Here is a 24,008-nt window from a genome sequence, read left to right on the forward strand (position 1 = left end):
TTTTTTATGTTGCCCTGTTTTAAGGTTTGTATCACCCTGATTTTATTGCCACAGTTTCCAGGGCAGTAAAATTGATAGGAAAAGTATGACTTATCAGCCCTATTTTTTCTTGCATCTCATGAGGGCTGATTTACGAGTATAGGGCAGATTTTTGTTGTAATATGTTATATATATATATATATATATATATATATATATATATATATATATATATATATATATATATATATATATATATATATATATAAAGGACAAACAAAAACATGATAAAGACAGCTCACTCAAAAATGTCTTGTGTGGCTCATCTTTAAATTTAAAATGGATTGATTTATCATTTGTTGCTGCAAAATCATGTCACGTTTGTAGCCCTACAAAGTCAGAGTTTTTGTTTATCAGAAAATTTCTTATTTTTTTCTACAAACTGACTTTTACTAAATGCATTTCTTCAAAATACACTAAGGTGCTTAAGACTTTATGCACAGTACTGTAGATATAATTATGTTGCAAAAGTCAAGGGATACTGGAATTTTGCTTCGGTTTTTGAGCATATTTGGGTTTATAAATCAATAACAAGTGATTTTTACAAGCATGTGCCATAACACTTAAAGCTACAGTTTGTAAGATTTAGTGTCATCTAGTGGTGAGGTTGAAGATTGCATAATGGCATCACCGGTCATGAATTTGTTTCCCTTCATGTTTTTGCTTCTTTGTTGATGGAGACTCTGCTAATAAACGCCTCTAAATCTTACATACTGTATCTTTAAACATGTAGCTGAAATAAAGGAAAAATGAAACAAATGTTGGCTTACCACTGTTATAACTTAATACATATTTATGTAGGTGTGTGTGCACACGTGCACGTGCAAAATATATATACCAAAAAAGAACAAAGTCATGTCATCACAGGTTATTTATGCAGAATTTATACATACATGTTAGTGTGCTAAAGGCTGTCTGGAGCTGTGCATGCTTTGTGCATTGCAGTGTTCATGTGCACGGCTGAGGTTTGGAGGTTTTTCTGCCCGTGTCAGCAGTGTTTTAAATTTTGCCACATCAGGTGCAGGCATCCTGGGAAGCGGTCACTCATCGTTGTTGCAGTCTGTGCACAGAATCTCGTCTCGGTCGGGGAAGAAGCCGGAGCCGACCAGTGACACCGAGCAGCGCGAGCACTTGAAGCACGGCTGGTGCCACTGACGGTCCTCAAAAGAAACGTACTTCCCGTCTCCAAAACCTGTCAGGTACACAAGTTATGCATTAGGAAGTAATGAATGAAGCTTTGACAGGACATCACGGTTTGCCCCTCTCAAACCGCAAGGGTTTGAGGTGAAAGAAGTCATCTTGATGAAATGCACTGTGGGAATTTTAATGGTGCCGCGGAGTTGCCCCACTGACCTGTGATGGCCGAGTTGCAGCCGGTGCACTTCTTGGCGTACAGGCTGCTGAAGCACTTGACGCAGTACGGGCTTTCCCCCTGAGAGGTGAAGGGTTGGCCGGCCAGCGGTGCTTTACAGCACGTGCACAAAAAACAGTCTTTGTGCCAAACCTCGTCTTTATAGGTCACGCCCCCTTTAGTCAGCGCCTGTGGAACACAAACAAAAAATCAATTTACTTGCAGGGTTTTCTTTATCACAGTGTCTCTGTTTTGTTTGTTTGTTTGTGCTGATCTGGTCAAAAGTCAGATGAACTTATTCCACGGAGCAGCGTCTGTTCGTCTGTGGTCTAAAATTTGAAAAATTGCTTCTACGGTTGTGGTCTGATTTGGATCAGACTTGCACATAATGTTCCTCAGGTGGTCCTGCATCATATTTCTACTCAAGGACATAGTCAAGGTCAAAGGGACAGATTCTGTGGCCATTTAATTAATTTCAGAATAATTGTTTCTCCTGCAGTTACTGTATGATTTGCACACAGGTGCACAGGTGGACCTGCATTAAGGTCGTGGTCAAGGTCAAAGGTCAGAATATCTGCTCCAAAACTCAATCACCTGGAGATGCTCACCCAAGTTACCTTCCTGCAGAGTTTGTGAAAATTCAGTCACCTGTTTCTGAGTTATTTTGTACACATGCACACACAAATGATTCTAATTCCCTGCGCTACCGCAGGTTGACCATTGTGCGGCGTTAGAAGCGGCGCTCACCTTCTTGCAGTAGCTACACTGTGGGGCAAACCTGCCCTCGTAGCACGGCATGCAGTAGTAATTGTTTCTGTCTGGGATGAAGGATTTGGCTCCAATTGGTGTTGCACAGCCATGGCACACAAAACAGTCCTCGTGCCATGTGGATCCACCATACTGCAGCATCCGTGATCCTGTCACACACAAAGAGAGGAAGCAGGGCAGCAATATTAAATGGTCAGGTAGGAAAGTATTTGAGCATTTGGATGTTTGTAATTTGGCAAAATATAGTACCACCCCAAGACCACTTGTCTGGAGCTCACTTGGAGTCCCCACTCTTGACTCATGGCAAGCGGCCACGGTGCATCGCATCCATTTTACATACAAATAAAAGTCACCCCAGCCTTCTTTTTTGCACTCTGGCTGACACTCCTTAAAGTACATTCCACACTCAATCTGATCTCAAGGGAAATTTCTGCCATGAACAAACAATAATTAATATATTACAGCAGGGACCATCGGACTTTTGTATGTGGCTGGATCGAAGGGCGTGGCATCACGATGGCGGCTCCACATCAACAATAGATGAAGGAATTATCCAAAAGTCCATCCCTAGGTGTGCCGATATGATGCACACACAATTAGACGGGGCTGAGTTTGTGTGTGACTCCTGGAATTCATTTGATTTGTGCGTGGTTGTTATGTGCAGCAGTGTGAAATCTGAGTCACGCACTTCTCCAACAACCCAACACAATGATTCAGTGTGACCTGTTCTCTCACAACTGTCTGCTGTCTGTTCTTCAGCTGACTTTCCATCAAATCATGGAGAACAGCTCTGACATATGTGGTTGTACAACATTGTGCGGCGTTTTAATCACTTCACACATACACACGGGTCCAGAAGTTCAGCATTTAGAGGTCAGCAGACTTTAGTTTTCTATCTGGTGATGGTGGCAGAGAAGAGAACACTGGACAAACTGCTGGACATTATGCACGATGGCAGTCACCCTCTGCACACCGTCATCAACAACCAGAGGAGCTGCTTCAGCCACAGATTGCTGCTTCCCAAGTGCAGGACCAACAGACTGAGAAACTCCTTTGTCCCTCTGGCCATCAGACTGTACAACTCCTCACTCAGGGGGAGGAGGAGTAACAGGAAGACAGAGGACAGGAATGAGAATGAGAGGAACAGTCGTAGCCAGCAAACCATATTGATCAATATGTCAAGGTATTTATATTGTGTATTTATATTACATTTATATTTGCAAACAAATTTCACCCCTTTGAGTCTGGTCTGCTTGAGGTTTCTTCCTCAAATCATCAGAGGGAGTTTTTCCTTACCACTGTCGCCTGTGTGCTTGCTGCAGGAGTTGGTAAGGTTAGACCTTACTTGTGTGAAGTGCCTTGAGGCAACTTTGTTGTGATTTGGCGCTATATACAGTGGTGGACACAGCTAACCAAAAAGTTCGCTTCGATAACCATTGGGGGAGGTGATGGTCTAGTGGTTAAGGTGTTGGGCTTGAGTCCAGAAGATCATGGGTTCAAAGCCCCGCCTGACTGGAAAATCACTAAGGGCCCTTGGGCAAGGCCTTTAATCCCCTATTGCTCCCGGTGTGTAGTAGTATGGCAGCACCCTGACATTGGGGTGAATATGAGGCATAATTGTAAAGCGCTTTGAGCGTCTGATGCAGATGCTATATAAATGCAGTCCATTTACCATTACCATTAATCCGATAACTGAAAAGTTGAAGGATCACAAACACATAAGAACACATGAAAATGAATGAATAAAAAAATAAAATCCCAAACACTGTCATCATCTTTCAAAAGCAGTAAAACACAGTATTAGAAGTCACAGTTTATCTCGGTATTAGATACACTGTAATTTACAAACTAAAAAGCTGTTGCTTTTTTCACACGCTTTCAACTCTGCAGCTTAAACAACTGGAGTACGTCCATTAATGCTTTGATTGGCAGAGTAAAAGACACGTAGTAAATATAAATTCTTACCTGTTAGTTTCAGTGGGATTCATGTGAATAATTAATCCACATAAAGCATCCTTTTTTAAAATCCAAAACAGTGCCTAAACGTGAAGAAAAGTCCCTCTGTACACACTTGCGCCATGAGAGCTCCTCTCCCCCACCGAGTCTTGGTGATTAAATTATACCATCAGCCACAAAGAAATAAAATAAAATAATGTTAACATTAGTCTGTTTTGTTTTTGTGGTGAGCGGACGACTCAGTGTAACATCCAAAGTGAACCTGAACTACACTACCCACAAGACCGACCAATCACATGTTGCACTTAATGATGACGTCATCAGTGAGCGACAGGCAGCCGGTCTGCTACAAACACAGAACAGACGGACTAAAATGTTTGATTTTAGGGTTTAAAAATGCTTTTGACCGTTAAACTTTGCTCACTTTACCAACAACAAAAAATCTTATCGGACTGAAGTTATCGGAACTAAATTTATCGGAAGATAATTGGTCCGATGACGGTTTTAAAACTTATCTGAAAAGCTAATCTGCTACCAAAAACATTAGCTTTGATAATGATCTGTTATTGGATTAGCTGAACTGTGCCCACCATATAAATGAAAATAAACTGAAACTGAAATTGAAACGGTTTTCCTTTTTTACTTTCACTTTGATACTCTGTGTGCTTCTTACTCTGTGTGCTGCTATACTATGCTGCTGGAACCTCAATTTCCCTGAGCGAGTCTTCCCAAGGGATCAGTAAAATTCAATCTAATCTAATCTAATGGTGTCGCTGCAGAAAGGAGCTGTAATACCTCATGTCCTATAAGTACTGTAATTCTGAAAAATCTGACACTCCCCCAGGTGCGTGTTGTTGCAGCACACAGAGCTGCAAACTCTGCTCTGAAGTGTTTTCGGCAACACAAGGAAACAATTATTTGGTCTCATCTGAGCCGTTACAATCAGAAATGGCGGGGGGGGGGGGGGGGGGGGGTGCGTGATGTTCTTGTGGGTCTTTATCGCCGATACCTGGCATCACCGTCTTGTTGCAGGCGACACACTTGGAGGAAAACTCATTGCAGTAGCAGTCGTTGCAGAGCAGAGCATCCTGTTGACAGGTGAAGGGTTCGTCCACCAGAGAGCGGTCACAGCGGTAACAACGGAAGCAGTTCTCGTGGTAGTGTCTGTTCTCGTAGAAGAGCTCCTGGAGGAAGAGGAGAAGACGTGGCAATGAATAGAGGAGGAAGGACGGGGCAAAGGAACTCATAGAGCAATGTTTCTGGTCATATTTATATATGTGTCTGTATTTTGGCTCAGATGTGCACAGCGCAGTGAGCTCACCTTTGCATTGTGACTAATGATTTCTTTACATTCCTGGCAGGTGTTTGCATACAGGCGGTCATAGCAGGGGATGCAGTGAGGCTCCTCCTTCACAGGGATGTATTTGCGGCCATAAAGGGACTCGTTGCAGTTTTTGCAGTCAAACCGGTCGCTCATGATGTCTTATGTTGGCTGACCTCCTGTAAACACACATACAAGTGCAATTTGATAATTCAACAATCATACAGCTCAAGAAGGCTAAGGAGTCCAATAAATCGACTATAATTTGAGCAACTGTTGTACCCCGACTGCTTCTCCAAAAGTCCTTTGGCTGATTTCTACAAAACTTATTATGTGGATGACAGTCGACCACAGAATTATCCTTAAAGGGTTCATTTTGATGAAGGTTAAGGTAAAAAAAATTGGATTTTTCCCTCCAATTTGCACCGAACGTGGCACATGTGTAGGGTTCCAGAACAACCCAGGCGAGCTCAAATTCACCAAAGGCCAATCATTGGGGTCAAGTTCATGTCTGTATGTCTGTTTGTTGGAAGACTCCTCACAGGTCCTTTGGCTGATTTCTACCAAGCATGGTTCATGGATGAAGTTCAACCCCAGAATTGATCTTAAAGGCTTCATTTTTGGACAAAGGTCAAGATCATTGAAGTTGAAGTCAAAAAATTTGATTGTCAAACCAATTTGGATCAAATCTGGCAGACATATGTACTAGATGGGTTCTGGAATTGTCCAGATAAGGTCAAATTGGCCAAAAGTCAATCATTGGGGTCAAGAACACCGGACAAACTGCTGGACATTATGGATGATGCCAGTCACCCTCTGCACACCGTCATCAACAACCAGAGGAGTCTCTTCAGCCACAGACTGCTCCTTCCCAAGTACAGGCACAACAGACTGAAAAACTCCTTTGTCTCTCAGGCCATCAGACTGTACAACTCATCACTCAGAGGCAGGAGGAGTAACAGGAAGACAGAGGACAGGAAGGAGAGGAACAATAATAGCCAGTAAACCAGTATAAATACCAATATGTTTGTTATTATGTATATTTATACTTCCAAATATTTTTTGTTTGTTTTTTTTTTGTTGTTGTTTTTGTTTTCACTTTTTATACTCTTTGTGCTTCTTACCCTGTGTTCTGCTATACAGTGCTGCTGGAACCTCAATTTCCCTGAGGGAGTCTTCCCAAGGGATTAATAGGTCCTTTGGCTGATTTCTACCAAGCTTGGTTCATGGATGAAGTTCAACCCCATAACTGTCCTGGAATCCTTCTTGTTTTGGCAAAGGTCAACATCACTGGGGTCAAAGTCAAGGAATTTGATCATCAAGCAGATGTGGATCAAACTTGGCAAACGTGGCACATGCGGAATTGGTCAGCCAAAGGTCAATCATTCAGGCAAAGGTTAAAGTCGATGAAGTCAAACACAAGATTTCCAGCAGGTGATGAATTATGTTTCTTTCCTGTTCTATCCTATATAATGTGACCACTTTTTATTGATGCTATACTCACCCGACCTGTCCTCCAGTCTTGAGTGTTTTCATGTCCTCTGGTGGTAGTGCCAATTAAGAGTCACAACAGAAAGATCAAACATCGTCCACCACCTCTGTGTTCAAGTGTCCTTAGGTAAGACAAACAACCCCAAACTGCTCCCTGGCGCTTATCTCCAGTCACCATAATAAACGGTTGAGAGTCCACAACTTCCTGTGGATGGGACACCAGTCCATCACAGGTTACTGCCCTAGCCAGACCCCAGATTATGTGTTACTGTGACTGCATGTGGCTTTCGATAAAGGTCTCTGCCAAATCCTTAAATGAGATGTAACACAACACATGAGACAAAACTGCTCTACAGAACCTTTAAAAATCTTCTTGATTAAGCAGTGATTCAAAAAAATTTGAATGTTGTTGAGAAAAAGAAGTAGAAAACTCATAATAGAGAAAGAGAAGAAGGATCCAACAGCGGCTATAAATCAGTACTGTAATACTCGAACTTTCATTACTCAGTGAGCGAATAACATCTGAACCGCCCGTCATTGTTGCACAAACGTTCCTGTGGCGCTTCGGCTCCGACGCACGACGTAAACAATAGTAACTCTTGGGAGCAGGATCAAGAGCACGTTGGTCATTTCAAAGCTTCCGCTGGGAGAGTTTTCATGTATTTGGCCTTCGCTCAAAGAGAAATAAAACCCATTTATCCACTTTATCATTAACAAAACAACTTTTTAATGAGTAGAACTTCATCTTGCTGTCAGAAACGAGACTTGAAGCAGTGACTCGATGTAATAGATCCTACAGGGTGACACTTTTTAAACAACTGAATTAATAAATGTCACCTTGTTGGGTTTTAAATACACACACACACACACACACACACACACACACACATATATATATATATATATATATATATATATATATATATATATATATTCTATGAGTGTGCTGCTGACAATATTTTATAAAGATTAAAGCGTTTCCTCTCCATCCTCACAGTCCTTGGTGAAGGGAACACTGACTTTATAAAGACAGACGCTATAATATTTGACTTGGAAGGTAGAACTGTTTATAAATTTGCCCCGTCTTCTTTTGGGCACGGAGTGACTTTGGGAGGGTTTGAAATCCCTCAAAGATTCCGAAAAAGGAGCCAAACTCTTGTCACGAAGACAGCACTGCTTATGCTGAAGCGATAAGTACCCAGAATTCATTGCAAACAACCAAGGGCTACTTATTTTATCAGAAAAATGCAATATTACTTTTTTTGCGACATTTCACAGCCGCTCCAAGAAGTGAATTCTAGGAGGTATTCATGCGTCACGATCTCTAAGTAGCCGCATCTGGTGCACTCGGGAATCGGCTTCAAAGTGCAGTTTACATTCCCGGTGTCAGACTTCCATCAAATATTTTGTTTCTAATAACCAGTGATGTGGAAAATGTGGATAAACACAAAGACGATAAACAGAATCTGCTGTGAAAAGCAGAAAGTTGCCGACGTCCTCAAATGGCTCACCGAGGATGTTCCTTCCTGCAGATAACAGAAACGCTTCCTCCGAAAAGGCAACGAACCCCAGGGGTCAAACATCATATCCTACGTCTGCACTTAGTATTCCATGTATGTTGGATTTTTGTCTGGATTGGGGAAATGTATGTAACTGTTCTCTAAAACGCCTAAAAAAATAACAAACAAACACCAAAAAACCTCTCTAGCTTCTATTTCAGGCAGCGTAAGAACAATAGTTTTCCTTCCGGTCACAGTCGTCTCTGTTTTACGCTTCGTGTTTCTTTCCCTGAGACTAAAATGTGTGCAGACAGCTGCTGTCATTCATTCAGTCCTTCATGCATTCAATAAGGAATTCCTGTGGGATTGATGCCAAAAACACCAGAATCAGTTTCAAATCTGCCAAAGGCTGGTGGCATAATGTTTATAACATCTGCTGGCAAAGGAGATTTTACTGTCAGTGTTGAAATGCAATATTCAATTACAAAAGCACTCAGAGAGCGCACAGTTAAGTCCAACAGTTCACATGGTCTCTGCTGATATTTTTCTTAAATTTGGTCCTGTTTACTGACCTTTTATCCTGACATTAGATCATGATTCCTGAACCTTGATCCTGATCACTCATGTTGATGCTGATTTCTAGCAAACAGTCTTAATCATTCAACTCCTTTGTCCCTCAGGCCATCAGACTGTACAGCTCCACACTCGGGAGGAGTAACAGGAAGACAGGGGACGGGAAAGAGAGGAGCAGTAGTACTCAGTAAGCCAGTAGCAAGCAGTGTTTCTGGTATTTATATTTGTATTTACATTTTGCAAATTGTTTTTTACTTCTACTTTTGATGCTCTGTGTGCTTCTTACCCTGTGTGCTGCTATACAATGCCGCTGGAACCTCAATTTCCCTGAGAGAGTCTTCCCAAGGGATTAAATAAAGTTCTGTCTAATCTAATCTAATGTTAGATCATATTTGCTGGACTATGAACCTGATCATTGAGCCTGATTGCAGATCATAAACTCTAATTTCTGATCTTTCAACAAGACTTTAGATTGTGACCTTTATTCTTTTTTGTTTGAACGTGATCTTTGAACCTAATCACTCATCTTTAATCCTGATTTATGACCTTTGATCAGGACATTTGATCATGATTGAGGACCTTTGATTACTGGCCGTTGGTCCTGATGTTAGATTATGATTGTTAAAATTTTAACCTGATCTTTGATCCTGATCACTCATCTTTGATCTGTTATTTTGATATTTTAACCTTATTAAGGGTGTTATATTTTCCTTGTAGTTAGTTAGTTTGCCAGATATCACTGATCAGATTCATTTGGTCCTGTAATCAAGATTGCTGTAATCAGGATCAAAAGCAGGATCCAAGTCAAACGGATCGATATGTGCTGAAATCTCAAATTTCAAAGCTTCACATCTTGATTTGGATAAGCACCAAAATTAAATCAACTCTTCCTTGACCCAAGATCTACCTATCCGGCAAATTTCACTTCAATCTGTTAATGTCCATTTAAGGTCTAGTGACTGACTGACTGACTGACTGTCTGACCTGAAAACATAACATCCTTGACTGATGACTGTGTCTGACTCCTAAGATGTGCACATCGTTCTCCAGGTTGGAATGGTTCCATATGACGTAACCGCCACACTCGTTCCCACCATGAGACATTAAAGCAAACAAATATCCGTCCTGTGTAAAGTACTTTTAAATTTATTTAGACCCACACTTTTCACTGACTCGCTGACATGTTGAATTCTTCACTGATACGCTGTTGGTCCTGCTGACAGATTTAAACGGATCCTTTGACTCAGGGACATATGGCCTCAGTCTCACAGGATGAGCATCCTGTCAGTGTTTCCTAACGGTCTCCATTAACCGCGAGGTCCCTGTTGTTAGTGCATATTTTCCCTGCAGAGACTTTCAGACCTGTGCTGATGGTTTATGAACCAGAATATTCCACCACGAACACCGCGGCCTGTCGCACGTAATAAAAGCCAGTGGAACGCAGACGGAGGTAAATGTGGCATCTGGCTGAGACACAAAGTGTTAATTCATGAAGATTTTCAAGGAGGTGACGTTATTTTCCCCTCATAAACTTCATCTGAGCAGCACGCCCTCAACAACAAAAACATTTTTTGCTTAAACTGGATCCTGTGGCACCTCCTGGGGGGTGTTGGGGGTGGGGGGGTGTGGGGGGTGTGTGTGGACAAATTCTCCAAAAAGACATTATTTCACCAGGCAACTTTTTTCTACCTACAGTGGAAAACCAGCTACACCAAAAACTGTCCCTCAAAGGGTCACAGGTTAAAGTTATTTTCAGGGAAAATATTTAAATGTATCAAGTAAAAACTTGGGGTCTGTGACTGATTTAACAGCAGCATTGGCTCTTGAGCATCAGTGATTACACAGATACAATGAAATATGGTTTGATTTTCGGTTGAAGGTCAAAACAGACATTTCTGTTTATTTTCAGGGAAAATATTAAATCGATCAAACAGAAACTCGGGGTCCTTGAGTGATTTAATGTCTGCAATGGGTCTTCTGTTGTGTGGGCCGCTGAAGAGGAGGTACTGCTGGCCCACCACCACCAGAGGGCGCCCTGCTTGGAGTGCGGGCTCCAAGCACGAGAGGGCGCCAGACCCAGAGGAAGTGACAGCTCTCACTCATCACACCAGCTGTCACTCATCTACACCAGTACTTAAGCCGGACTGCAACTCCACCTCCCCGCCGAGAAATCGACTACCGAGAGGTAACTTCTCTGCTGACTCATATCATTGAGTGGATTCTGAACTTCTGTTGCAGCCGGTATCCTGTGGTGTTCGCCCTTATCTGGGAATTGGCGTGTAGCGTGACGACGACGACTGCGCTACAGATAAGTGGTTACACTAGGAGCTGCACGAGTGTGTGATTCGGAGGTGGAGGTCCTCCTCCTAACTGTGTACAGACTGTAGACCACTGAGTGTAAGGATTTACACTCATTCATCTTGTCTCTGCTTTCTGCCAGCAGTACCAGGGTCGACAGCCAAAGACAGAGGTCACCTGGGGATTCGGGACTTGGCGGCTCCGGTGTTCTTCAGACCGTTGGTGGTGGAGGCCGTGTGGGACGCGGCCTCTCTCTCGTCGGGGTCTTCTATCTTCGAGCCTGCCCACACGTCACCTGGTGTTAATTGACTTTGCAATTTCTGTATATTTAGTTGTGTATTGTCACAACAGTAAATTGTTACCTTTTGGCTTACTCATTGTCCGTTCATTTGCGCCCCCTGTTGTGGGTCCGTGCTACGACACCTTCCCAACAGGATTTCTCGGCCAATCGTCATGGATTCCGAGGGGCGTCAGCTCGAGCGTGAACGGCCAATGGCAGAGCCAGGAGCGCAGGCGTCAGCGGGAGGCGTGTTGGGTGAGCTGCAGCAGATCTTAACCGCCTTCACGGCTCGGTTGGATTTAGTGACCGAGCAGAATGTCCTCCTTAATCGGAGAGTGGAGGCTCTCGCCGCCAGGGTGGAAGCGCACGATCAGGGCGCTGCTGCAGCTCCTCCTCTGGCTGGTCCTGGGCCTGAATCAGACGTACCACTGGTCGTTCAACAAACCCCCCCACCATCCCCTGAAGCTTACATAAGCCCTCCGGAACCGTACGGGGGCTGTGTCGAGACGTGCGCGGACTTCCTCATGCAGTGTTCGCTCGTCTTTTCACAGCGCCCTGTCATGTACGCATCAGATGCTAGCCGGGTAGCTTATGTTATTAATCTGCTTCGAGGAGAGGCACGCGCATGGGCTACGGCGCTTTGGGAGCAGAACTCACGGCTCCTAACGTCTTATACTGGGTTTGTACAGGAGTTCAAACAAGTGTTTGATCATCCCAACAGAGGCGAGACCGCTTCAAACGTGCTGCTGTCGATAAGACAGGGGCGCCGTAGCGCAGCCGAGTATGCAGTCGACTTCCGCATCGCGGCTGCGAGGTCCGGCTGGAATAACGTTGCGCTCCGCGCCGCCTTCGTAAATGGACTGTCACCGGTCCTCAAGGAGCACCTACTGGCTAAGGAGGAACCGCGGGATTTTGACGGGCTTGTCGATTTGGTTATACGCTTGGACAACCGTTTGAATGAGCATCGTCGGGAGCAGGCCGGGGGGCGTGACCGGGTACGAACCGTCCCTCCCCCTTCCGGTTCCGACAAGGCGACGTCGTCCCCACGCTTCACTGCCAGAGAGCCCCGTGGGGCTACAGCTCCCCCAGCTGAGGAGGCTATGGACACGAGCAGGGCCAAAGTAAGATTAAATGACAGACAAAGGAGACTGGCCCGCGGGGAGTGTTTTGTCTGCGGCTCTTGTGAGCACATGCAGAGGGACTGCCCTGAACGGTCAAACTACAACGCCCGTCCTTAGAATCTGGGCTAAGGGTGGGCCATAACACACACGCGGAAAGACCCCGCAGATCGGCACGAATCCCAGTAACAATCCTTTGTGAGGAGTTAACGCTTCACGCCCCAGCACTGATAGACACGGGGTCAGAAGGGAATCTGCTGGACAGCAGATGGGCAAAGGAAGTAGGGCTCCCTCTGGTGGCTCTGCCGGCACCATTGCAGGTGCGAGCACTGGATGGCACTCTTCTTCCATTAATCACACATCAGACACAACCAGTGACCTTGGTTGTGTCTGGGAATCACAGGGAGGGGATAGTGTTCCATGTAACACCATCTACCTCCCGAGTGATTTTGGGCTTTCCATGGATGGTGAAGCACAATCCCCGGGTCGATTGGCCGTCCGGGGTTGTGACGCAGTGGAGCGAAACCTGCCACCGGGAGTGTTTAGGATCCTCGGTTCCCCCCGGCACTACAGCTAATGAGGAGGTCAAAGTTCCCCCCAATCTATCGGCGGTGCCAGAGGAGTACCATGATCTTGCTGACGTTTTCAGCAAAGATCTGGCGCTCACTCTTCCTCCGCACCGACCGTATGATTGTGCCATCGGGCGTTGAGTACCCGTCCAGTAGGTTGTACAACCTCTCACGTCCGGAACGCGAATCAATGGAGACCTACATCCAGGACTCCTTAGCTGCCGGGCTGATCCGGAACTCCACCTCCCCGATGGGTGCTGGTTTCTTTTTTGTGGGCAAGAAAGACGGCGGACTCCGTCCATGCATTGATTACAGAGGGCTGAACGAGATCACGGTTCGCAACCGATACCCGTTACCTCTGTTGGATTCAGTGTTCACGCCCCTGCATGGAGCCCAAATCTTTACAAAATTGGATCTTAGAAATGCGTACCACCTGGTTCGGATCCGGAAGGGAGACGAATGGAAGACGGCATTCAACACCCCATTAGGTCACTTCGAGTACCTGGTCATGCCGTTCGGCCTCACTAACGCCCCCGCGACGTTCCAAGCTTTGGTAAACGACGTCTTGCGGGACTTCCTGCATCGGTTCGTCTTCGTATATCTGGACGATATACTCATCTTTTCCCCGGACCCTGAGACCCATGTCCAGCATGTACGTCAGGTCCTACAGCGGTTGTTGGAGAACCGGCTGTTTGTGAAGGGCGAGAAGTGCGAGTTCCACCGCACTTCTTTGTCCTTCCTGGGGTTCATCATCTCCTCCAACTCCGTCGCCCCTGATCCGGCTAAGGTTGCGGCGGTGAGAGATTGGCCCCAACCAACAAGCCGCAGGAAACTACAGCAGTTCCTCGGCTTTGCAAATTTTTACAGGAGGTTCATCAAAGGTTACAGTCAGGTAGTTAGCCCCCTGACTGCCCTGACCTCCACCAAGGTCCCCTTCACCTGGTCAGATCGGTGCGAAGCCGCGTTCCAGGAGTTGAAACGCCGGTTCTCGACTGCACCAGTTCTGGTGCAGCCTGATCCTGATCGCCAGTACGTAGTAGAAGTGGACGCCTCTGACTCAGGGATAGGAGCCGTGCTGTCCCAGAGCGTGGAGGCTGATAAAGTTCTCCATCCTTGTGCTTTTTATTCCCGCAGGTTGACCCCAGCTGAACGGAACTATGACGTTGGCAATCGGGAACTTCTTGCGGTGAAGGAGGCTCTTGAAGAGTGGAGACACCTGCTGGAGGGGGCTTCGTTGCCCTTCACAGTTTTCACTGACCATCGGAACCTGGAGTACATCCGGACCGCCAAGCGGCTGAACCCCAGGCAAGCCCGCTGGTCTCTGTTCTTCGGGCGCTTTGACTTCCGGATTACATATCGCCCCGGGACCAAGAACCAAAAATCAGACGCCTTGTCCCGGGTGCACGAAGAAGAAGCCAAAGCGGGGCTGTCGAACCCCACCGAGACCATCATCCCCGAGTCCACTGTCGTGGCCGCCCTTACCTGGGACGTGGAGAAGACCGTCCGGGAGGCCCTGACCAGGAGCCCGGACCCGGGGACTGGCCCCAAGGACAGACTGTACGTCCCACCAGAGGCAAGAGCTGCCGTATTGGACTTCTGTCACGGGTCCAAGCTCTCCTGTCATCCCGGAGTGCGTAGGACCGTGGCAGTAGTCCAGCAGCGCTTCTGGTGGGCGTCCCTGGAAACCGACGTCCGGGACTACATCCAGGCCTGTACCATCTGCGCCAGGGGCAAGGCAGACCATCGGAGGACGACGGGCCTCCTCCAACCCCTGCCAGTGCCTCATCGCCCCTGGTCTCACATCGGCCTGGATTTCATCACGGGCCTCCCGCCGTCCCAGGGCAACACCGTAATCCTCACGATAGTGGACTGGTTCTCCAAGGCGGCCCACTTCGTGGCCCTCCCGAAGCTCCCGACGGCCCCGGAGACAGCAGACCTCCTGGTTCACCACGTCTTGCGGCTGCATGGGATACCGTCGGACATCATCTCAGATCATGGTCCCCAGTTCTCTTCACAGGTGTGGAAGAGTTTCTGCAAGGAGCTGGGGGCCACCGTGAGTCTCTCGTCCGGGTACCACCCCCAGACCAACGGCCAGGCAGAGCGGGCCAACCAGGAATTGGAGCAGGCCCTTCGGTGTGTCACCTCCGCACATCCGGCGGCCTGGAGTCACCATCTGGCCTGGATCGAGTATGCCCACAACAGCCAGGTTTCGTCTGCTACCGGCCTCTCCCCGTTTGAGGTGTGTTTGGGGTACCAGCCCCCATTGTTCCCGCTGGTGGAGGGAGAGGTCGGTGTGCCCTCGGTCCAGGCCCACCTTCGGAAATGTCGCCGGGTGTGGCGGACCGCCCGCTCTGCCCTGTTGAAGGCCCGGACGAGGGCCAAGTCCCATGCAGACCGCCGACGGTCCCCGGCCCCCACGTACCAGCCCGGGCAGGAGGTGTGGCTGTCAACAAAGGACATCCCCCTCTGTGTGGACTCAACCAAGTTGAAGGACAGATACATTGGACTGTTCCCTATCCTCAAGATCATAAACCCGGCCGCAGTGAAGCTCCGTCTCCCGGCTTCGCTGCGGATCCACCCTGTCTTCCACGTGTCCCGTCTCAAACCACACCACACCTCGCCCCTCTGTACACCTGGACCCACGCCGCCTCCTGCCCGGCTCATCGACAGGGAGCCTGCTTGGACGGTCCGCAGGCTCCTGGACGTCCGTCGTAAGGGCCGGGGGTTCCAATATCTGGTGGACTGGGAGGGGTATGGACCTGAAGAACGCTCCTGGGTGAAGAGGAGCTTCATCCTGGACCCGGCCCTCCTGGCCGATTTCTACGGACGTCACCCGGACAAGCCCGGTCGGGCGCCAGGAGGCGCCCGTTGAGGGGGGGGTCCTGTTGTGTGGGCCGCTGAAGAGGAGGTACTGCTGGCCCACCACCACCAGAGGGCGCCCTGCTTGGAGTGCGGGCTCCAAGCACGAGAGGGCGCCAGACCCACAGGAAGTGACAGCTGTCACTCATCACACCAGCTGTCACTCATCTACACCAGTACTTAAGCCGGACTGCAACTCCACCTCCCCGCCGAGAAATCGACTACCGAGAGGTAACTTCTCTGCTGACTCATATCATTGAGTGGATTCTGAACTTCTGTTGCAGCCGGTATCCTGTGGTGTTCGCCCTTATCTGGGAATTGGCGTGTAGCGTGACGACGACGACTGTGCTACAGATAAGTGGTTACACTAGGAGCTGCACGAGTGTGTGATTCGGAGGTGGAGGTCCTCCTCCTAACTGTGTACAGACTGTAGACCACTGAGTGTAAGGATTTACACTCATTCATCTTGTCTCTGCTTTTTGCCAGCAGTACCAGGGTCGACAGCCGAAGACAGAGGTCACCTGGGGATTCGGGACTTGGCGGCTCCGGTGTTCTTCAGACCGTTGGTGGTGGAGGCCGTGTGGGACGCGGCCTCTCTCTCGTCGGGGTCTTCTATCTTCGAGCCTGCCCACACGTCACCTGGTGTTAATTGACTTTGCAATTTCTGTATATTTAGTTGTGTATTGTCACAACAGTAAATTGTTACCTTTTGGCTTACTCATTGTCCGTTCATTTGCGCCCCCTGTTGTGGGTCCGTGCTACGACACCTTCCCAACATCTTCAGCCTCAGTAGTTAATGAGATACAACAAAATTTGATTTAATCGGGGTTATAAGTCAAAACAGACATTTCTGGGCAACTTCAAGGGAATTTTTGAGTTGAATCGAATAGAAACTTGGGGTCCCTGAGTGATATAACATAAGCATTGCATCTTCAGCAATGTAGTTATAGTGCAGCAGCTAAGAGAATATTTAGAGCAAAATCATGCAAATGGTGATACAAGCACCAAAATTGGCACAAATACTCCTTAGATATTCCTCTTTTGAACAAACCGACTGGCCACTTGAATTTTCAATAGGCGGCCGGGTAGGGGTCAATTGAAGAATTACACAGGGGTCAAAATTATAAATGCTCAAATCATTTTGAAAACTACACCACATTATTTGTCTGATCGTAAAGATTCCAAAAAGGTATAGTTTGGACTATCTATGACTGAATGTTCTGGAGTTATGGGGTAAAAACAGCAAAAATGGTGACAAAGGTCACTTTCAGTTTGTACAGGGGTCAAAAGTTAAAGTTGCTCCAATTTTGGTAAAACATGATGCAAATTATTAGTTGAGTTAACAGGGTTTTAAAAAGGAATAGTTTGGACCATGTATCATGTTTAGTTATCATGTTACGGGGTAACATATGTCACACATCAAAGAATCCAATGGACGTTGACCTTGTTTGACCTTTACTTTGGAGACCAAACATTCAACACAATCAAAACTATTCCAATTATTAATCCTATTAGCTCAACCAATAATTTGCATCACTTCTTACCAAAATTGAAGGAACTTTAACTTTTCACCCCTGTACAAACTAAAACTGACCTTTGTCACCATTTTTGCTGTTTTTACCCCATAACTCTTGATCATTCAGTCATAGATAGTCCAAACTATACCTTTTTGGAATCTTTATGATCAGACAAATAATGTGGTGTAGCTTTCAAAATGATTTGAGCATTTTTAATTTTGACCCCTGTGTAATTCTTCAATTGACCCCTACCTGGCCGCTTATTGAAAATTCAAGTGGCCAGTCGGTTTGTTCAAAAGAGCAATATCTAAAGAGTATTTCTACCAACTTTAGTGCTTGTATCACCATTTGCACGATTGTTTCAGTTATTTGCTGCACTATTAAGGAGATACAGCAAAATATGATTGCATAAGGGTTATAAGTCAAAACAGACATTTCTGGGCAACTTCAAGGGAATTTTTGAGTTGAATCGAATAGAAACTTGGGGTCCCTGAGTGATTTAACATAAACATTGTGTCTTCAGCCTCAGTAGTTAATGAGATATGCTTTTCAGTTTTTTAAAGCTCAGAAGAGTTCACACAGGGAGTGACGTGCTCCTGAAAGGCGAATAAGATGAATGACAGAGGCACAGTAACATCTAATAAATGTCACAGGGGGCCTACGGCATCAGAGCTGTGGCTGTAAACAATAGGCATCACATGACTGCTTCCCTTTTATCACAGCACAAAGACGCTCAGTGTGTCTTCTTGCAGAGCACAAGGCTGCAGGGGGAAAAAAAAAAATCTGTTTTTTGCACACTTTGATATGTCTGCTGAAAGACTGAACAAAACTGTAACTTTACGGCCTCCACCAAAAACACTTTATCTGTTTTTTTGCACAATTTATCAAGATCACATGAATTAAATTTTTGGGGGTTCCCTCGTTTTGCTCCCAGTCACCAGAACATCCTGTTTGGATCCACCTGTTGATCTGAAACACATTTTATGCTGGATACTTTTCCTGATGCTACTCCAGATGTACTGGGAGACTTAATGGGCTTTGAACCCAGGACCTTTCTGCTGGGAACCACTAAAAGATTTAAATGAAATTTGGTGTAGAGGCCAGACTTGGGTAAAGGAAGAGTTCAGGCTCTTTTTTCATACATAGTTGTTTGCTGTTATATTCATAATTAGAATGCCATTTAGTGTAGCTTTAAACCTGTAACAGTGGAGGTGCTTTAAAGCTACAGTGTGCAGGATTTAGTGACATCTAGTGGTGAGGTTGGGGCTTGCATTACATCGTCACCTATCACAATTTCATTTTCTTTCATGTTTTTGCTCCTTTGGCAATGGGAATTCATGCTTCCTCACCTTCTCTTGTGATACTGATATTTAAGATCCTCCACTTCATAAAAATAGAGGTTGTCAAACTTGTTAGTCTGCAAAAGCAGCCAGTAGGCAGCGTATAGGGGAGGAACCACTGATCATGCTTGTTTTTGCTCAAGTCTTCTGGCTGCTCTGTATGTAGCAAGGTGAAGTCCAGATTGAAAAGATGTTCCTGCTAGTTTGGCTAGCGGGGAATTCCCCTTTGGCTGACCTGGTAGAGTTTTGGTCTTCAGTTCAAGCAGTCCGGTGTTTGAATCCCACTGCCGTCCCGGCCACAAAGATAGGTCCTTCAGTCACATGTACGTGTACAATGTGGAAGGCAGAGTAAATTTGTCCCTTTTGGGCTGCTGCATCAACATGGTGTTGCAACATGGTGGCCTCCATGAGCAGCCATCATGGCCCCATGGAGATATGAAGAGCTTGTGCCAACCTTACCAAAACAGCTTGCAAAGCAACTTCAAGTTGTAGGTAATTATGCACTCATGAATAGATGTTATGAATGATATACAGTAAAACTCGCCTAAACCGTCATCGTATAAACCAGACAGTTGCACTCACTGGACAAAAGCAAAAGTCCCAATGTTTTTGTATGGTTTTCCATGTAACAAACACCGTATATAATGGATTTTGTAGAACGGATTTTCGCTCACATCGGACAAAACGTCCCATCCCGTTGCAATGTATTTCCACTATAAACCCCTTGCATGTACCGGACAAAGCAGTCTGGGCGTGCCCAGCCGCAAAAGAGGTACAAAATGAAGTTCAGCACTGACACTTGCCAATTTGAGGAAATTGGGTACCGTATTTCCTTGATTAAAAGCCCAAGCATTTCTTTTTCAAACCGTGCTCAGACCCAACGCCTAAACATGGCCTTTATTCAAGGCCGGTGATTATAAACAAAATGCTGGTTGCTGACTGTACTGTAATATGGTGTTGTTTCACACACATCCCTGGGTGTAGCAAACCAAAGACAACCACTTTAAATCAAACTCCTGTGCGTGGCTGCGAACCCTCTCCGTAGCCCAGTCAAAACGACAGAAACCACAAGTGCTGTGATTTGTCACGTTTCCGTTTTCACTCCTTCCTCTCCCATCATATTTTAAATGTTTTTGCAGTGCTCACACCGATTACATTTCAATCATGAATCAAATTAATAGAGGAACGTTAGGCAGAAAGTCCACAAATATGACCAACTTTACAACACGGAGTCTAAAATCTACACTCATATGACTTGCAATTCATGGACAGAAATTGCACATACCATACCGTGCGTTGGAGCTTGATGATTGTATAAAGAAGTGGAGCTCGATAAGGGACAAATTAATCCAGAAAAAGTGACTGTTCCTGCAGCAAATTGCACTAAGACATGATTTTTTTTTTTTCAGGTGAAGTTTTGACTCAGCCATTAAATGAGGCAGGTCCTGATTCAAGGTCAGGTGTTTAATCAAGGAAATATGTAAGCCTAAATGGTGCTGGGGATTCTCCATAGATCGTCCGGCGCCTCCTGACTGTAACTAATCCTTTACGTACATATAACAGATTTTATCCATTTTATACATATAGCAGATTTTGATTTTAATGGACAAAATTCACCGGTCTACCTAAATCCATTATATGCAGTTTTACTGTAGTCCATTTCTGCAATTTACCCCCCCCCCAACCTTCAACTCAGTCTCACAGCAGTTCGTGGGACTGGATTACAAAAAGTACATTAATCTATCGGTTTGTGACAGTGGTACAAAAATGGGCCATTTTTCGTGACGGGGGCACAAAATGTGGGGTGAAAGGGGGGTCTGGGGGGTCATGGTTAACTTGGGAGGTAGACTAGACACTTACGCTATGTTATGGTTAGCGCTAGGAGAAGGGGAAGATTATAAATAGCAAAATAAAAAAAAACGTGTCATATAAGCGCCCGCTATTCGTGACAGAAGCACGAAAAATAAACGTGAGACCAGGCTGCAAATCGTACACACTGTAGCTTTAAATATCTCTATCTGTAACATGCTCTATTACATCATAAAGACTTTTGATTCGTGAAGCTGCCCTTTGCTGTGCAGCTGCTGATTTCGAACTGGATGCCCTGCTGTGTTGGAGGCTTTGCAGCTCATTTGTGTCCGATTCCCAGGCAGAAGAGTCCTTAAATGTTCCAGAAAGATATGCAATCTGTCCTGTTAAAACACTAATTGCTGCTTTTCCCACAGTGTGCTGCAAGAATGTGAACACGAGCATCAGTCAGTGTGTGTGTGAGAGAGAGAGAGCGAGCTTCGTGTCCCTGATAGAGTGTCACAGACAAAATCCACCCTCCTGTAGTTTGTGTATTTCTCTGGTTTGTTGGTGCTGATTACGCACAGGCCCAAATGTCAGCCAACGCAAGAATTTCCGAAGAACGTGAGAGTGGGCAAAACGTGGCAGAATACTGTGGCTCCAACAAAAACAGCAAACTGCATTTTTTTCTGTAGCCTTCTCTTACATAAAAAAGAAGCTGTAAAAAATCCTTCTTTTGTGCAAACATAAAATGCACACATTCTTTTTTTGTTCAAGGAGAAATGTACAAATTGACGTGTTCTCATCAAAAGGTCAAATCTGTTTGAAGAATCATTCATTGTATTCAAAACCTGGTGAAACATTAAAGCACGTTTCAAAGGTTTCTTTGTTCTCCTCATAAACTTGAAAAATGTATGCAGCCTGTTTGATCCCCAACATCCTTCCTCCTGAGGGTGTGTGCGCGCGCGTTTTGTTCTAAACAATCAATATTAAATAAATTTTTAAGCAGAAATACTCATTTTCTAGTTCAAACCTATAAAATTACACAATTAAGTGCGTTTTAAGGCTATTTGGACAATTTGAGTGTTTTTCATTATTTCTGTTGTAAAAAAAAAACACACACACACACATTAGTTACTTCTTTACCAAATGCAAAAATCGTGATTATTTTACTTTAAAGCTTCCACGTGCGCAGCTGCGCCAAGTGAAACAGGTGTGTGCACGCGCGCCTCCAGCGGAGCACATCTGTGCGTGTGCCACAGACATCTCATCCCTGCCATCGATACTTTTGTCTTTTTGTTTTGGAGTTGGGGGTCGAAATGACACGTACCTGTCTTTACGCACCGGCAGCTGCGGGAGGAGCTGTGCGGAGGAGCCGAGGAGAAGGTCTGTGAGGAGGAGCAGAGGAGGACGTCTGTCCTCTGGAGCTGATCCGGTGCTTTTAGAAAAGAAGAGGAAAACTACTCTGCTGATTCCTGCGAGCTGAAAGCGCCGCTGTGCGCGGAGCAGAACGCGCAGCGTGTGTAAAACCAAACCATTGTGGAAAATCTCTCTCTCTCTTCCTCTCTCTCTCCCTCCCTCCTTCATGTAAATGAGTATTTTTAAATACAAAGTCCACTTTTGAAGATCTGGTATTTCAGATAAAATCACTTTATCTTTATAAAATTTTCTAATTAAGTTGAATTTTACTGTTAAAAACATAGAAAAACATTTAATATTTAACCAATTAAAACCAGATACATCTTTGATAAATGTTGCATAATTATTAACCAAACCTACAGAATCGGAATTCATTTTAAGAGGTGTTTACTGACCATGAGATGTGGACATCAAGCGTTTCAAAATTCTGTTTTTTAAGCAACTGGTTCATTCAGCGTTTTGAGTGTTTCTGAACATTTTCTGAAGCAGTTGACTCATATGTTCCAAGTAGAGTAACTTCCCGAATCAGTTGCTTCATTCAACTTTTCCATGCATTTCACAAAGGGCAATAGTTTTCTGACACAATTGTTTCATTTAGTGATTCAAACATTTTAAAACTATCTGAATCATTAAACAAACAAAAAAAAAACAGCTGTTTAATATGGTGCTTTGGGCATTTTACAAAAGCAACTCATTTTCTGAAATGTGTGTCATACAATGTTATAAGTGATCAAAACAGTAATTTTCTGGAGCATTTTGAAATGGTTAATTTTCTAAAACACTCATTTACTGTGTTGGGCACATAAAAATGAATAGTTTCCATAAGTTGTTGCAGGTTTGAAACAGTCTCATGATGTCTGATAATTTTTTTTAAAAGCAATTGTTTTCTGAAGTAGTTGGTTATTTAGTGTTTTGAGCAATTAAAATAGAACAATTTTCAAAATCAAGTTTTAATGTTTTGAGTATTTTGGAACAGTGTATACAAAATACAGTGTATCTGAAGCAAGTGTTTCATTTGTTTCAAGTGATTCAGATTGTAGTCACTTTCTGAATCTTTTTCCCCCCAGCATTTTCACACATTAAACCAGGGAATGTTTTGCTGACAACTATTTTAATTGCTTTTTTCAGCATTTCTTTTAAAATGAATCCTTCTGTGATTAGTTTTTCTAAACATTTTTAAACAGTGACCCACTGTCCAAAGCAGTCTCCCATTTACTGTTTCAAGGATTTCAAAATATTTTTCTGAAGCAGTTATTAAATTTTTAGCAAAAAGTGAAGCATCATGTTTTGAAGTGGTTTTGAGTATTTTGAAATTGAAATCGTTTTCTGGTGTAATTGATACATTTAGTGTTTTTGACCTTTTAACAAAGTGAATTAGTTTTCTGAAACCAAGTAATTTATTTCCTGTTCCAAGCATTTCCAAATAGTGAAAATCATCTGAAGCTATAACTTAAAAAAATACAATAAATTAAAAAAATCTTTTAAAAGTTTTTGTGCATGAATGGTGATTGTTGGTCTACAGCTTTATTCTATTGCCAGTTATTTGACTGCTGTTCTGTCCAGGGTGAACCCCGCCCCTCACCCAATGACCCCTGGGACCCTGTGACACTTAACTAGAACATGGTATGGAGAATGAATGAATATCTTTATTTGGGCATGGGTACTTCCACTAAAAGCATTTTTGAATGTATGTCATGTTTTATCAAATTAATCTGAGTACATTTCTGAACTCTTGTGATTGCACAACTCGATGGCCACATGAAATGTTGCACTTCAACACCAATTACTCAAATATTCATTTATATTTTAAACTCCCATTTTT

The 24,008-nt window shown here is 44.7% G+C and overlaps 1 protein-coding gene across 1 annotated transcript; it reads right to left on the reverse strand.

Annotated features, from left to right (window-relative positions):
- Positions 1-414: 414 nt before the first annotated feature.
- Positions 415-22,321, reverse strand: fhl3b (four and a half LIM domains 3b). The gene is made up of 6 exons (XM_034161129.1): positions 22,098-22,321; positions 5,436-5,614; positions 5,124-5,298; positions 2,138-2,307; positions 1,393-1,579; positions 415-1,231 (listed from the first exon to the last, which is right to left on the reverse strand). Exons 2-6 carry the CDS (start codon positions 5,589-5,591, stop codon positions 1,080-1,082), a joined length of 840 nt encoding a protein of 279 aa, XP_034017020.1. The 5' UTR covers positions 5,592-5,614; positions 22,098-22,321; the 3' UTR covers positions 415-1,079.
- Positions 22,322-24,008: the final 1,687 nt, after the last annotated feature.

This window comes from Thalassophryne amazonica, chromosome 20 (genome assembly GCF_902500255.1).
Source record: "Thalassophryne amazonica chromosome 20, fThaAma1.1, whole genome shotgun sequence".
Classification (NCBI taxonomy): Eukaryota; Metazoa; Chordata; class Actinopteri; order Batrachoidiformes; family Batrachoididae; genus Thalassophryne; species Thalassophryne amazonica.